The sequence below is a fragment of the Rhynchophorus ferrugineus genome, unplaced genomic scaffold, assembly GCF_030347505.1.
Source record: "Rhynchophorus ferrugineus isolate W39M unplaced genomic scaffold, kcgeb_rfMv2 rfM6, whole genome shotgun sequence".
NCBI lineage: Eukaryota > Metazoa > Arthropoda > Insecta > Coleoptera > Curculionidae > Rhynchophorus > Rhynchophorus ferrugineus.
In genome coordinates this window covers 37629212-37646311 of record NW_027472585.1, presented here as the reverse complement: position 1 = coordinate 37646311, position 17100 = coordinate 37629212, and the positions used below count along the sequence as shown (strand labels likewise).

At 31.2% G+C, this 17100-nt stretch overlaps 1 protein-coding gene across 1 annotated transcript in view; it reads right to left on the bottom strand.

The window, feature by feature from the left end:
- The window catches only part of pip (heparan sulfate 2-O-sulfotransferase pipe), a 63457-nt gene that overhangs the window by 9958 nt on the left and 36399 nt on the right, over nt 1-17100 (bottom strand). Inside the window, exons 2-3 of the mRNA XM_076408841.1 lie at nt 3965-4107; nt 2231-2298 (exon numbers count right to left, since the gene is read on the bottom strand). Coding sequence (XP_076264956.1) covers nt 2231-2298; nt 3965-4107 — 211 coding nt within the window. The remainder of the gene's footprint in view (nt 1-2230; nt 2299-3964; nt 4108-17100) is intronic.

Genomic DNA, 17100 nt, shown 5'->3' with positions numbered 1-17100 from the left:
TTAGATACATAGATCATAGCGTAAAATTAAATATATTTGTTATTTTAAACGTGGCTCTAATTTTGTTTGTTGGTTCTTAAAAATCGTTCTTTGTTTAGTTTCCTTTTATTATTAACAGTTTTGAATTAAAGTAAATAATATCTATTGCCTGTGGTAGTTTATTAAAATGCTTTTTAATAGATGCCATTTCCGCAGCTAATAACAATTTGTAAATACTGAAGTGCTTGGTGTAATATATTTAGAGAGAACATAAACAAAGGATCAACAACATTTTAAGGCAGTCAATTAAAATTTTAAAACTAGATAGAACTAGCAGCATTTGTGGAAAGTGTTACTTTTAATTTTAGTTTTAAGAAATAGTTCACTACTTTTGATATCCAATTTGAAGAAATATGTTGGTGAAGCCCATAAAATTCAGCTATTAGAAACTTATGATGACTCTGCACTCAATCGTCAATTGTTTGTTCTGTATCTGTAATTCTCTTGCCTTGTATATGGTGGGACCAGCCAGGTGTAGTGTATTAGAAGCTGCTAAAACCATTTTGCAATCATTTTGTATAACAACGTTGCAGGAGCATATAGTTACAAAACGCAAACATCTTGGGCTTCAACTAAATCAAATGAATTGGCTGATAGGGTGTAAATATAAATTATCATTAGATAATAAGGTTTTGCTGTATAAGTCAATACTTAACCCCATTTGGACCTATGGTATTGAACTGTGGGGTACTACTAGCATATCTAACACAGATATCCTTTAGTGGTTTCAGAATAAAGTGTCGCGAGTCATCGTCGATGCTCCATATTACGTGCCCAACATACTAATTCAGCGTGATATCCCCCTAGAACCCATAACGAGTGTGATTTGTAGTGTTAGTGTGAAGTACTCTGAAAGACTATTAGTGCACCCCAATGGACTCACCAAACAGTTAAATGTGTGTGAGACATTGAAGTGCGTAGGCTCAAACGCAAACTGCCATATGAACTGATTAATAAACACATAGACTGAGATTTAACAATCTCTAGAATAAGCTAGAATAGTTTTTAGAATAAACTTTAAAATAACTTAGAACACTATCTAGAATCAGACTGAGATTATAATTTAAAGAGAAATGTGTTTGAAGGTCATCGAATTCTGTGTGAAGCTTATGGCAACTATGTCCCATCTATTTAAACATGTGAATACTGGTTTAAATGTTGTAAAGGTGATAATTTTAATATCAAAGACAAAGAGCGTCCTGGGCAGCCAAACAAATTTGAAGAAGATAATTTAAACATTACTCGATGATGATCCATGTAAAACGCAAGAAGAATATACTATATATATTATTGCGAGTAAGAGAGGAAAACATTTAATTGCTAAGAACATGGGAATGATCCACAAGCTGGGATATTTTATCTCGTACGAAATGAAACCATCAACGACGAAAATCAGAAAGGTTTTTTTGAATCGTATTGTTACTGGTGCTGAAAAGTAGATACATTGCGATAATACACAGCGAAAAAAATCATGTGGACTATCTAGTCAACCAATCAATATCAACATCAACCGAATATTCAGGGCTCCCAGCTAACGATCTGTAGTTGGTGGGATCAGCTTGGGGTCGTATAACATGGGCTAATAAAACCTTAAAGTAGTAAAACCCATAAGTGGAAATCGCTATCGATTACAATTGATGAAAGATTGAAAAACGGATGGGATACAAGCAAACACACAACAATGTTACTACGTCGGCCGAATTCTCCAGACCTTGCTCCTTCGGATTACTACTTGCTTCGACATGTGTGTTGTGACCTAGCAGCGCTTCACTTCTTATGAAGATACCAAAAAAGTGGGTCGATGCACGTGGATTGTCTCAAAAGATACATTGTTCTGGAACCCGTAAATTGCCCGAAAGATGAGGAAAAGTAGCGGCTATCGATGGATAATAAAATACAATGTACCGATTTTTCACAAAAAACCTTTAAAACTAATTTATATGCTTTCTAATTTCACATAAAATAAACTATTTTCTCAGCTCAAGTTCAACTACATCTTGTGTAATTATGCAAATGATATGTTAATAAATATATGTAAAAATATGTAGCAACTTAATGTGTTTGTTTTCTACATTTGTAAAATGTTATTTTATCAAAGATCTTAAATTCTTAGGATTATCCTGTTCATTTTACGAAATAATTCAACTAATTCATGTAGGAATGAAATGTAACAAATTAAGAAATATCTTACCTCACCAGTGCTCTGCAATAGTTTCATCATTGCTCGGATGCCTGGTGTCGGATCTGGTCCACTGTTCCCTGTAACGCACGACGATTCTCATTAAGGACTAAATTACCTTTTAAATTAGTTATTTGTTTCCATAATTAGATGTAACGGCATTCTAAACCGTAAAAATTAAGTTCGATTTTAATTAAACAATTAGGAACGCGAAATAATCATTGTAATTATCATAAACAAATAACAGTTTAAGTAGAATATGTTCTAGTATGTCCTGCTGACCCAGTTCTCGTAAAAGTAAGTTAAACTCATCATTGCTGAAAAATTATTAAAGTTTAAAATATTTTAATTACGGGATATACTATAGAAATAAATTAGTTCCACTTATAACAGATTTTATGTCCCATTCATAAAGTTTTTACGACTAAATTGGATTAATTTATTTGAGAATATTTTAACCTCAATTTTCAAGCGGTTTATTTTTGTGGATTTTTTATAAATATTTTATCACGATTTTTGGCTGAGATCCAAAATCGACTGAGATGAATACAACTCAATGTCTTAATGTAGATTATACCGGTTTATATTTGTTTGGAATTTCGTTTTATTATTTTCTTGGATTAAATAACGTCAAAATAGATATAAATGTAAAAAAAATTCCTGGAGCATAGCTCAGGCTAAATGTTATTTTATTCGTCTTCAGAATGTTAAAAAAAAAGTTCAACATGTCTTGGAGTCAACGAAATGGCATTAATGGTTTTTCGAAAGGAACGCTGTTGAAATGATATATGGCCGACTTTTTATAAACATATTAACAGATAATAAGCCTCAATATGATAAGTCTCTTGCTGGATACTGTAAGATTTAGTTTCTGTGTCTATTTGTTATCATGAAATTCGCATATATGAATATATTTTCAAAGCAGTTAAACCAAGTTATAAAGTTCCAACTACCCAACTTGACTGAAATATCTACACCAAACAAAAATCCAGAAGTCACTAACACAACCATTATATGAATTTCTTTGTTAGTCAAAAATAATCATTAAACAGGCCACTTTTACAAAAAGTTCAAATACCAACGGTCTAGTCCTTCCACAATTTCAAAAACTTAAGCAGTTTACAGAGTGAACTAATATTATTAATTATATCTGCTGGTTGTAATTAAACTTTGGAATCACTTTTATTGTCAAAGTTATCAGTTGGTAGTAGTTAAAATAATATTATATATAGATAAATATGTTTAGGTAGGTATTAAATTGTGTGTATATAGTAGGATATAAAATACGTGTAGTAGATAGGGTAAATTAGTTTTTTGTTTATTTTTATATAGTTATTACAATGATTATTATATACATATTTATTTTAAAATGTTTTCTTTTGTGTTCAAAATCGAAATTTGATTATTTATTCCTTTTTAGCGACTGAGAGCAATGACTATTAATAATATATTAATAAATAAAATATGGAAGCTTCTTCACGCTGTTATCTAGTGAAATAGACACAATTATAATAAACGAATATACTAATAATCATTAAATTTGAATTTTTCGGCTAAAAAATGTTGTTGTAAGTGCCATTTTGATGCTTTTGGTTTCATAATCTATTCACAATATCTAAGAAAACACTTGTTGGACACTAAACCGATATAACCGCTTCACTAAAACGTCTTTCACTTCTGAAAAATCAAAATTATACATCTATCCAAATCAATATAAAATCATGTCACAATATAATATAATATTACCTGATATTAACTGGTTTGATGATATAACATCTTCTGGTTGTAATCGCACTTCCATTTCTTTTAGCCGTGTGTTCAAATCTCTTGTGTGTAGAAACAAAAACAGCGTGGTTGATATAGCCAGAAGAGCTATCAGTTCACTGGTTCTAAAAAAATAAAATATGAGTTAATAGAACGTTGTACTTAGAAAATAATGGATTTAAAATTTAACTGTTATGTCGATGTCAGTCATTTTGATCTGGGGTAACAGTTGCCTTCTTTTATTTTCGATGACTATAATATTATTTCATTTTGTTAGTTAACCAAGTAGGTTGTAAAATAATTGTATTATTCGTAAGTTTTGTGTTCTAGAATTTTTTTATGAGCTTCATTATTTTCATTATATTAATACCACAATATTAAAATATTAAAAATTTGGTTTGTAAATTGTCTATATAATATTTTTGGTTAAAAGCAGCAGTACCAAATAAAATATTATCTTAATATTAGATTACAGGGAATTAAACTAAATATATGATTATGATGATTTCCATTTAATACTTTACAGTCTCTTTTTTACCAATGAGGGTTTATCTGGACTGGGCCTACAGTTTAACGTGGGTTCCGAACCACGGTCCTTGGCACTAAGCCTACCGAGTGGCCAGTGACCAACTTAGAAACCATCTCAGAAGACATCCGGTCTTACCCAGTCTGGTTACTGGCGTGACTGGGAAGTTTATTCCTTGTCGGATTTTACACTGTTGTCTATAAAGACATTTACTATTACAATGACAAATATAAAACACATCTATGCTCCAGCAGGAGTTGATCACGCGACTATAGGAACAATAGGAGGACCGTCCTGTCGCCTTGACCACTGCGCCAACGAAGCCGGCTTATTATGTTGATTATTTGCTATTTATATGTTTAAGTTTTCGGTTACTTGTTAATTTGTTATATATGTTTGTGAAAGTTTGATCAAATTCATGGAAAGTTTTACAATATATTAGTTTTTAATATTAATACAGGCAAATGAAAAAATTGATTTTGAGGAAATTGATAACAGTTCAATTGAAAAGTCCTCGGCCTACCATAGTAAAACACATTTTTTTTTGCAAAATTGGTTTTCTTTATTCAACCTAATTCCCTTCAGGATACACTGATTATAGCGACCCTCCAACTTTTCGATACCGTTTTTGTAGTACGATTTGTCCTTTGCTTCAAAATAGGCCTCAGTTTCGGCGACCACCTCTACATTGGACGAAAAATTCTTCCCAGCGAGCATTCTTTTGTGATTTGAGAACAGGAAAGAGTCGCTGGTGACCAGATCTGAAGATTACGGTGGATGAGGAGACAATTCGAAGCCCAATTCATGGATTTTTGCCACAGTTTTCACTGACTTGTGACACGTGTGCATTCTTTTGTTGAAGCAGCACATTGTTTTCTTCAAATGCGGCCGTTTTTCGCCGATTTCGTCCTTTAAACGGTTCAATAATGCTGTGTAATAGTCGTTGTTGACGGTCCTTCCTTTTTCAAGGTTGTCAATGAAAATTATTCCATGCGTATCTCAAAGTACAGACGCCATAACCTTGCCAGTCGACTGTTGCGTTTTGGAGCGGGTTCATCGTGTGCAGTCCACTCGGATGACTGTCAATTAGACTTCGGAGTGAAACGATGTAGCCATGTTTCATCCATTGTCGCATATTGACGCAAGAACTCGACGGTTGTACTTACGCTTGATCATCTTCAAACACTGCTCCGAATCATCAACTCGTCGTTGTTTTTGGTCAAAAGTGAGCTCGCGCGGTACCCACTTTGCACAGAGCTTTCTCATAGCCAAATATTTGTGAATGATATGACGTACACGTTCAGCTGATATCTTTGGAGTGTCTGCTATTTCATTCAATTTCGATTTACGGTCATTAAAAATTATTTTGTGGATTTTTTAAATGTTTTCGTCGGTAACAACCTCTTTTGGGCGACACTGCGTTCACCTTCTTCGGTGCTCATTTCACTACGTCTAAACTTAGAATACCAATCCTAGATGGTTGATTTTCCTGGGGCAATGTCCAGAAACTCGGCATGAAGCCAAGTTTTTACTTCAACTGGATTTTTTTTTTCTTCAAAAAGCAATATTTTATCAACAGTTTTTATCCAATTTCTTCAAAATAACAATAGTTGCTTTACTCAAAATGTTATAATTAACAAACTAATGCTCTGACAGCTGTCAAATTTATACACGCATCTTCTGAGGGTTAGGGCTAACTAAAAACATATAGATTTATTTCTACCAGCGCCATCTATGTATCAGGCCGGGGACTTTTCAATTCGTCTGTTATCAAATATAGTTTATCAAATTAAGTTTATTAATGTATATTACTGCTACAATATGCATTAAAAAGCAAAGCAAAAATTAAAATATAAATAAAAATTATAAGATATACTCTAGATGTGACATTATCAACAAAATTACCAAGATAGTGTACATTTCAAAGTTTAATTATTTCAATTTCCTTAATCTTTTAAATGCTTCATTTAAAAACTGTTTTTTTAATTATTATAACTTATTTAGTTATGACGAAACCCATATTAATAATTTCAAGCGATATAACTAGTTTAAGTATTGATAGAAGTTTGGTTGTATTATGAATCAAGTTTTTCAATACTCATTTTCATTTCATTAAGTCTGTTATTTATATTATATATTTATATTTATATAAATAATTATTGTTAATGCAAACAATGTTGTTAACAAAATTTACTCATCAACGCAATATACCTTTAAACAATAAAACATCGCATATTGTTTGTTTCCTTGTAGTTTCTTAATAATTTAATACTCTATTCGCATTAATACTACATTCGCCTTTAATTTAGCGAAGATGTATTATTTTAACTATAACAAAAAATATTAGATCCATACATTAGATCGATTAATATAAATAATCTTCTTTATAGGGTAACAATAAGCATGGTTGAGTTTGTAAAATTAAAAAGCTACTAACGTAGAATAAATGATACGTAAAAAGTTTCATTCATGAAGAGAAAGTCCACTCATTGATGGACATTATTTGCTTGTACTGTCATCAACTATTTCTAAAATTACCATTAATGTCCATTTATTCTCGTAACATTATTGTTAGTTTAGCATCAAACATGCGTGTGGTACAATGGATAAACAAATCCCATTATCTATGATTTTGTTCGAAAAATGCGGGGAATGTATGTATAAATCGAAGAAAGTTTCGGAAACATAATGCGCCTATCTCGTTACGCAGTAATTTATTGAATGAGTATGGAGATACCTTCTAATGTGTCGATGGTATACAAAAAATATGGTAGAATTTTTTTCGCGAATAACGCTCGGTTTAGAAAGTGGTATATCGGTTCAATTTAACGCGATACCTTCGGGATAATCACCTTTCTCCAAACGGGCTGACAGGAAATTATACATAGATGTTTTATGACCCCATCATTTATGCTAATGCAAAACAATACTGGTAGAATAGACGATATGGGAAAAAGTATTTTAGCGGGGCTAATATGCATATTCATTTAAAAGTGATTGGCGGTATACCGTGTCTAAAATAGAAAAATGGCGAATGATGGGAAGTGGAATACGTAGGTCAATGTCTAGGAATGATTTAGTGTCAGAACAATTAATATTTAATTAAGTATATTATTAGTTAAAACAATATATTGGTGATTGAAATTCTTTTTTAAAGTAACAAAAAGTAATTAGCTGTTTGAATCTACTAAATTGATTTAGAAACCGTTCTTAATATATTATTAAGCAAGTATATAAACAAATAGTTTAATTACATTTTAGAGAATAGATAAATTTTTTGTACAAATGTAACCTGTTTAACTACATTGTGACTACATTATTCTATGATGTGTCTTGGCAGTTTTATTTGTTTTATATGTATTTTTTTGTAAACTTTCTTTGAAACTAGAAATATGTCAACATTTAACCTCTATAACAGAAGTTGTGAAACACATTTTGTTCTTTTCGTAATATACTATTACATTTTGAATTAGTTTTTGGTTTAACTATATTCATAGTCTAGAAACTCCATTTACTACAATCTGTTAAAGTTAATGTCTATTCTGCTCATAATATTTAAATTTTTAAAATAAATAACTCTGTGGCAATGTTTTCTAATCCCAAGTTATTTTTATTTACAAAAACACTAATTTTACCTGTGCGAAAATGCTTGCAGAATTTATTATTTACTTAATATATAAACAACTTTAACATTAAAATGATTAATGGTGTTTGGTATTACAGACTGCATAAGATGTCATGACCGAGGCAATATTAGTATAAATCAAGATTATGTATAAAACAACTTTTGTCATATTAAATGATCAAATGGGCACAATATATCAAACAGACATCATGGTGAGACCGTTATCCAAGTGAAATTTTGTATATATCTGCTACATACGTGTCTATTACCAAATTTACAGTGATACTGCAATGCAAATAGTTAGAAATATGAAATATACAACATATATTACATAGTTCGACTGGTATGCCGCTGGTAATGTCATAATTTAGCTAGGGCAATATTCTCTTGGGTTTCAATATTATTATAAGCTTTCTTTGTGATTAAAATACGGACAATTCAACAATACTGATAATACAGTTACTACTTTGTTACAAAATTGTGTTTTTTGTACAGATCAAAACTCATATGGGTTAATATTAACCTATGGACTAGATAATAGCCCGTTGAGATAAATAGAAGTAAATCTGCACTTATTATTTATTATTTGAAATTATATTTATCTATTAATTATTAATTAATTAATTTTAAATTAATTTTTCAAACCCAAATTGATAATAAAGGATTTGATTTATACTGATATAAATTTCTTAATAATTGATAATTATGTTTTATAATACATCATTTATATGTTTAATGACAAATAATGTCCTGGGGACCAAAAGTCGAAAACAATAAATTTAAAGATTTGTTGGACGAAACCACTGACAAAGAACTCCCAGACTGCTTAGCAGTTGATGAATCAGCTGTTTCCCAATGTTTACAAGCGATAGGGAGAGAACCAAAAGCAGGGAAATCTCGCAACCACTACTACATGTTGTCACACAAGTTGATTGAAAAGACCATTTCAAATCAATTTAACATTGTTTGCAAGGCAAAAAGAGATCTCTGTGATTGCCAATGAAAAGTGGATCTATTAGAACAATCCCAAGTGCAAAAAGTCAGGGACGTATCCAGAAGGTCTAACCAGATCGATACCAAAGCTGAATATTAATGGTCATAAAGTCTTGCTGTATATACAATGTATGTATATATAAGATGTAGTGTATATGCAAGGTGTAGTGTATTACGACTATGAGCTGATAACCGAATGAAACCGTTACTGCAGATATCTATCGACGTCAACTGAATACATTTTATTACATATTGACTCAAAAGATCAGTACGAGCCAGTAACAGATGCAAAATCATCCTGTTGCATGACAATGTTGCTAAAAGAGTTGTGTAGGCTACACCGTTGCAGTTCTAATGAGAGGCTTTGTCGTGCCTGGCTAACACACAGTTTCGAAACGCTGAAGAAGTACGAAAATTGATCGATGATTGGATCGCTATCAAACCAACATTGTTCTTCGGATTTAGTATCGTAATGTTGCCAAGAAGTTAGGAGAACGTTGTAGAAAATGAAGGAAAACATTTTGATTACTATATATTATATCAAGTTTCCTCAATATATAAGTACATGAAAGCAATGAGTACAATGAGTACTAAATGCATGCAATACTTTAAATCATATGATTAGTAGATTAAAAATCCAAAACATTTACAAAATAGATATTATTCAAGGTCCAAGTTCGTTTTAATTAAATACATTACCATATATAAAGGCATTAAATCAATATATAGTTGTTTATTAGCTATTAAATCTTAGTATTATTAAAATTTCAATACGTGTGTTTTATATCCATATAACCATAACACTACTTTCATTGTTTTATTAAATAATAACAAAAAAAATCTGTTACTGCTTATTTTTATAATCGCCACATAACCATAATGAACTACAAGCAATTGTTTTTGTGTTTTGTTTAAAAGCTAGTATACTCTCGAACAATAACTTGACTATATTTAACTGAGTAGTATAACAAATTGTTTTACGACATACCTTTCATGCGATTGTGTGATTTGAAAAGCTGGAAAACCTTTAAGCTTTCATTTTAGAATAATAAGCAGCCGTTGTTTATTGAACGGTAATTAGAGAACCGAAAATATGAGAGAAAATATTGATTAATGTTTACATTTATGATCAGCATCAGTTCGTTTAAGTACTGTGTTGATTATTGTTATTTTTTAATACATATTAGCGTGGTATTTAAGAAGATTTCACATAGAGTGGTCTTCAAGGACCTAAGAATGATATGGTTACATATTCTCTAGTAGTTGTGATATAAGGTTCGTGAAAAAGTAATTTCGGTTTTCCTAAATATAACCATAAACTTGCATATCTCGATGATGTCATACCATAATGCATTGAAAGGTAATATATATACAGAACTTATAACGTAAGCTTAAAGAATGTTCTAATTTCTATTTAAATAATGTGTTATTAATGCAATTAATTTCTTAAAACCGCAAATTGGATCCTCAATTTTGTTTGTAGCCAGATTTTATTATAGTTTGCATTCCTATTGCCCTCAGACCTTATCTAAGTTTAGTGTTTGATAAAAATTAGCGCTATCATTGTGAGTAACAAGTATAAAGTCCTTCAATTTCAGACCAAATGTTGGCTCTGTACTTGCTAATAATAACTATGTTTAAAAATACGATCCAAACATTAGAGTAAGTATTGTTGCAAAACCCAGTATATTCGCCAGATTTTGTTTTGATTTGAAAAGTTATATCAGTGTAAAGAATAGTTAGCAAATCCACTAAGATAGAACAAGTGTATCGATATATCAATTCATTATATTGAATAATAAAATATTTGTAAAATATTCCAAATCACAATATTGTGTTTTGGAAAGTACGCAGAAGTCAACTGTATGGGTGTTCCAAGATGAATCAGATCCAATAAAATTTGTTGCGCACGAAGCACTTCAAAGAAAATGGTGGCCTGTTTCTTAGGAAAAAATCGTCATATTGCAACAGTGCCTCTAGAGGATCGTAGAACCGTAAATTCTGATTGATACATTATTACATATATTTGCCAGAAGTCTTCGGTGAAATAAGGAAAACAAACAAGAGACGCCGGATTGTTCATGACAATGCGAGCTCTCACACATCGGCTTAAACAGGAGACTATTTAAGCACTCAAAAGGTCGAATTGATGGGTCATCCGCCATACAGCCCCAATGTGGGACCCAATGACTTTTTTTTGTTCCCATCCATGAAGAATAAACTGCGTGGTCGACGTTTTCATCACCCAAAGAAGCTCTTAAAGCGTTCAAAAATCACGTTTTGAACATACCTCATTCGGAGTGGAATAAATGCTTCGAAAATTGGTTTAAGCGTATGCTAAAGTGTATCGATCATCGTGGCGAGTACTTTTAAAAACAATAAAAATATATTCGCAGCTTAACTATTTATTTTTTCCTATTACCGAAATATAAATAGTGACCCTCGTATTATCTTTTACATTATTATTGTTGAAATTAAGACAGTATTGTTACATTTTCTGTATATATTTGCATATCTAACAAAAATATCGTGTTTTCATTGAAATTCCGCGACATAAAACCAGAAGAGAAAAGTTTAAAATAACTGTTGCATATCTTGAACTTTCTTCCTTCTGGCTTCTGATTAATCGTTGACCTCTAGATTAGAAAACAAACCTTACTGGATGATATATCGGCGAATATTAACTTTTACTCCAATATTCTGTAGAAACCGTTAAGAATCGCAGCTACTAATCCTTTCAGTTTTAGCGCAATCTGACGGTAATAATAACTGAAACGCGCGAAACGCTTCTTCCTAGATGAACGGGTTTTAACGTTATCATCGGCCGTTTTCCACCGCATCGAAAAATACATTAATTACGCAATCACAATATACTTTCGTTTCTAAAAGAATTCTTGTTTCATTAGAGAAATTTCACCATGCAGGAAGAGTAGCTTTTTAAGTTAGGATTAATGGTACAAGATATATCGTATGATATCCATTAATAATGTTCTAAACTCTTCTTGTTATATGTTACCGTGAATAACATTTTGCCATTTGAAAATATATACATATATATATATATATATATATATATATATATATATATATATATATATGTATATATATATATATATATATATATATATATATATATATATATATATATATATATATGTATATATATATATATATATATATATATATATATATATATATATATAAACAGGTAAAAGAGGTTAATACTAAGGTTATACTACATAACTTAGTAACTTTTGAACAGCTTAAATGATATATAAAATATTCAAGTTCAAATTATTCAAGAATTATATTTAAAAGCTATTTTATGTGTTTTTGTGGAAAAACTAAAACCTCACTTGCTTTTCAATATTTTGATGACTTTTTTGTGTGCGTTTATGCGGATACGAGTATGATTAAGATTCATAACCACATCCGGTAGGTGGCGCTGCGATGAATTGAAAGCTTTTTAAAAATCTTTTACACATTTTCCGATTAAATGTTCTGTGTTCAAAAATAAAATAATTTTGCATCAAATAAACACTATTTTGCATAAATATCCATTTTTCTGGCTACCAAGTTATAGCTTCTTAGTCAATATCTTATCATATTTTCCAGCGATTATTTAACAAATAAATCTTATTTAACTATTGTTGTTTATTGTTTTATTATAGCCTCCAAAATCATAATGACAATATTTATTGCCAGAAATTTAAATAACTATTGCTATAGTCATAAGAAAATAAATTATTAATTTTAATTTTCCTTAAATTAATTGGTTAAACAAGTGGTCGTAACTTTTTACTGCTGTTATTATACAAGCTATTATTTAATATCTTTTCAATTATTTTAGGCTGTTAATAAAAATAAAATGTAAAAGCCATTTCATTATAATACACTATGACTGTTATAGTTATAGTTATAGTTATACACTGACACTATAAAGCTGAGTATTATTATAACAAATTAATCTTGTTTAAAAGTAATTATATGTTGACTGCAACTTCATAACATATTCATCATTTATAATTAAAGAAATTAAATTAAAAAAAAACAATTATGAGCTAAATTTATTTCAAACCAATGCAAAATTATTGAGTTAATTCATATCAAAATATATTAAAAATAGCCCCTTAAAAATAATTAGCTTTTGTTGTCACCGTCTGCGTTTATCAATAGCCGACTTTAATTCCTATTAAATTTAACTTAGATTTTCGTAATTTTCATTGATAATCTGAATTGAACATAGAGGGCGTGATATTCGATTGATTTTTTCATATCTTTTAGATATATTAGGATAGGGCTTTTTCAAACTGTAATTATGTATATAGAGTTTAGTTAAATATATTAGTTAGAAATGAGGTTAGATCTGGAATATTTATCGGTTAAGTTTGAACAAGTTGTTAAATTCCACCTGTAATATCTCTATTATCTTGAGAGAGTGTACCTCAAAATTCGCCCTGATTTTTCCTCTCAATATATTTGTTTTTCGACAATCCCCATGGTATTATTGATTTTCTCTTACTTTGCCCTTGATCATATTTTTTAAATATTTGTCAATATAATAATGTCAGTGTCAATATTTGTAGGTGCTAAAATAATCAATTAACATCAGTAATACTAAAAGTAAAACTGATATTAAAGTAGTAACTGGAATGAAAATCACCATAAACATTTTTGTATGCTAATATATATATATATATATATATATATATATATATATATATATATATATATATATATATATATATATATATATATATATATATATATATATATATTAGCATTAACTACATAGTATTAACTTAAAAATTCAATAGGAAATTGTCTAGATCAAAAAACACAACTGTTCAATACATAATGTTAAATTAAAGAGATATAATGACCAACTGTTAATAATCATAATTAAAATCATCTACATTCTCTTTATGAACATGATATTACTGTTGAAAATTCAAAAAATAAGTTGAAAAAATCAATAATAAATATTGTTTCTTTCAATTTAAATTTAAATAATTTTTATACCAATTTTTATTTAGGACTTATATTTTATAAATATGCATAAATGAGATTTAAAAAAAACCGGAAACCTAATGACCAGTTGTTGATATTCGAATATGATTGAAACGGGAATCCTCTTTAAAGTTAACAAAAAAAAAACACCATGTGACTTGAGAACTCTAAAAATAATGAGGATAAATACGAGTATAATAGGAATCCACAAATAATTCATTTCACTGATATATTCCTTGATGACCCTTGTATCTTTCAAGTTTGGCTTTCACCGAATCACGAGCTCTTTTTCACGCTGGCTTCTTGAAACATATATATAAAAAAATGATCGCGAAAAACGAAAGTTTATCGTAAGAAAAAAATTACTGGAGCTGAGTAGAGATGAACGCTGAACGGTTAATTTAATTTCTTCATTATTATAGATATATTAACGCAATAATATAATACAATTTTGTTAAGTATTATACAGAATAATTTCTTATTTCTCAATAATTACAGTATCTTATTTCTTCTGATTTCTTGCTTATTAATGACGCGAACAAGAGAACTATTATTAAATTAATGCTATTGTAAGAAGATACAACGAGAGATTATTTTTCAATCAACTGTATTGTTTGTTAGTACGGTTATGCTGTTTTGTTTTCTGATTTGGACCAAGGAACCATTGATTTATTTGAGTATTGGCAATTTTTTTTTTCGTTAATGTTTCCTTTGTCAACATTGTTTAAGTTTGTAGGGTAATTGATCATTCTACTAAAAATATAGTGATTCAAAATATATATTTTAAAACATCTATTTTATAGTCATTTTTACCAACTAGGTGAACCAGCTAGAACCTAATGGTCTTCGGCTGATGTCGCTTCAGGTTCGGAGTATGGTTGTTTTGCGGGCTACAGAGACCCTGGGTTACGACTGGGACTGTCATTGTGTGTTTTCTACCGGGGTTTGTGGACGGATAGGGATTTTATCGAGATATTGTCGTGTTCTAAGGTTCCTATGGAGAACATCACATTGAGCATGTTTATTAAATTTTTCACAAACGGGATGCCTGATTCGAGGTGTGTATTGACGTTCCTCATAAACCATGGGGCTCTGAGTAACGCACGGACTTTTTTGGATTGGAACACTTGGAGTAGTTGAAGTTGTCTCTCCGAGATATACCTTTTATCAGTGACTGATGAATAGTTACTACAACGCGGGTGGTCTTCAAATTACGGTTCTCGGTATTAAGTCGAGTTCTAGGGCTTCTAGGGTCGAGTGATCAATTTAGAGGTAATCCCAGAAGACATACGGTCTTACCCAGACAGGGATGATTTTTCTTGTCAACTTTTGTATTATTGCCTTATGGACAATCACAATTGTAAACAATTACTAATCTAAATGTACAACCATGCCCCAGCAGGATTCCAACCTGCGACTATCGCAACGTTAGGAATACCGTGCCGCCGCCTTGACCAGTGAGCCAACCAAACAGGAAAATTTTTCATCCGTCTGACAACCGGACGACTTTGACAGGCTCATTCGTTTACGTGATCGAACTAATCAGGCAGCATTGTGTCTCTTTTTAACTAGAATAAAGTGAGAAGAAAAATACTGTCTCATTCAAAAGCGACTGGACCTACTATTTAACGTGGGCTCCGAACCACGGTCCTCGGCGTTAAGCCTACCGACTGGCGAGTGGCCAACTTAGAAATCATTTCAGAAAATATCCGGTCTTACCCAACCTGGTTACTGGCGTGACTGGGATCATTTTCCTTGTCGGATTTTACACTCTTGCCCAGGACAATCATAAATATTTAAAAATTCACAAATATAAATTTACGACCATGCCTCAGCAGAATTCTAACTCGCCACTACCGCAATAGGTGGACTGTCCTGTCGCCTTTACCACTGCGCTAACCAAGCCGGCTCCGGATGTGCCTTTATATTCATCTTTGATAAAAAGGCATGATTATTAGAAATATACAACCATTAGTATGAGACGTGTATATTATAGAATGTATGGTAACAAATGCAACCAAATCGAAAGGTATGTAGCGACCTTGAGGTATGTCGAATTTTACATCGTGGAATAACGGTCTACAAAATAACCAGAAAATGATCCCACATGTTGAACACGGGCGGGGTGCCAGCAGCGCCAACTTGAACCCGATAACGAATAGTTGGCCACCCCGAGACGTTTATCTGGGATGTTATTGAAGGGGATTTCGATTCATTGAGTACTCGACCGTCGTTTGGTTTGGACGTGCCACCATCGACTGCCCAAGCCTCGTCTCCAAGTAACACCGCTGCCATCCGTTTTATCTAATTGTATTTTTCACATTTTTATATTACTTCAATAAATAACGGTCACATAATGTAAACACCACTGTTCCATTTTGTTTTACCTCCATTCCCCGAGCCATATCTAATTTACCCTAAAGGTGTTTTTATAAATAAACAATTTTATACGTGTTATTTTATCCGGATACTTTATGCAAGTAATTTTATCTAATGGTTTGCCGTAAATTATGACGATTTTGGCCGAGACCTTCAACCGATTCAAAGTCATGGCCGGCGGATAGGTTAGATTATGGTCGGAGTGAAAATTTCATCAGAAAATAACCATCCATTGACCTCGTAACCTTTATACGCGCTGCCATTCAAAGTATAGCTAGCGCGCGACCAAGATATATGGTCGGAAGTGTGCGTAAAACTTGACGTATTCTTTTAAAAGTTAGCACACCTCTGATAGTAAGTTAATGGACGAGACAACGGACGAGTAAAACGAACAAACGTTTGATTTGATAACAAGGAAATGTAGGTTTTTTATACCTTTCACCGATGACCGATTATTGTACCTTGTACCGGTTTTGACCTTAATCTTGAAGCGTTCACGCAGTAACAGAAAAAAAAATAACGCAAATATACGATTCTGTTTTTACTAGTTCGTTATAGCTATGATATCCGGTAATTATCATTTAA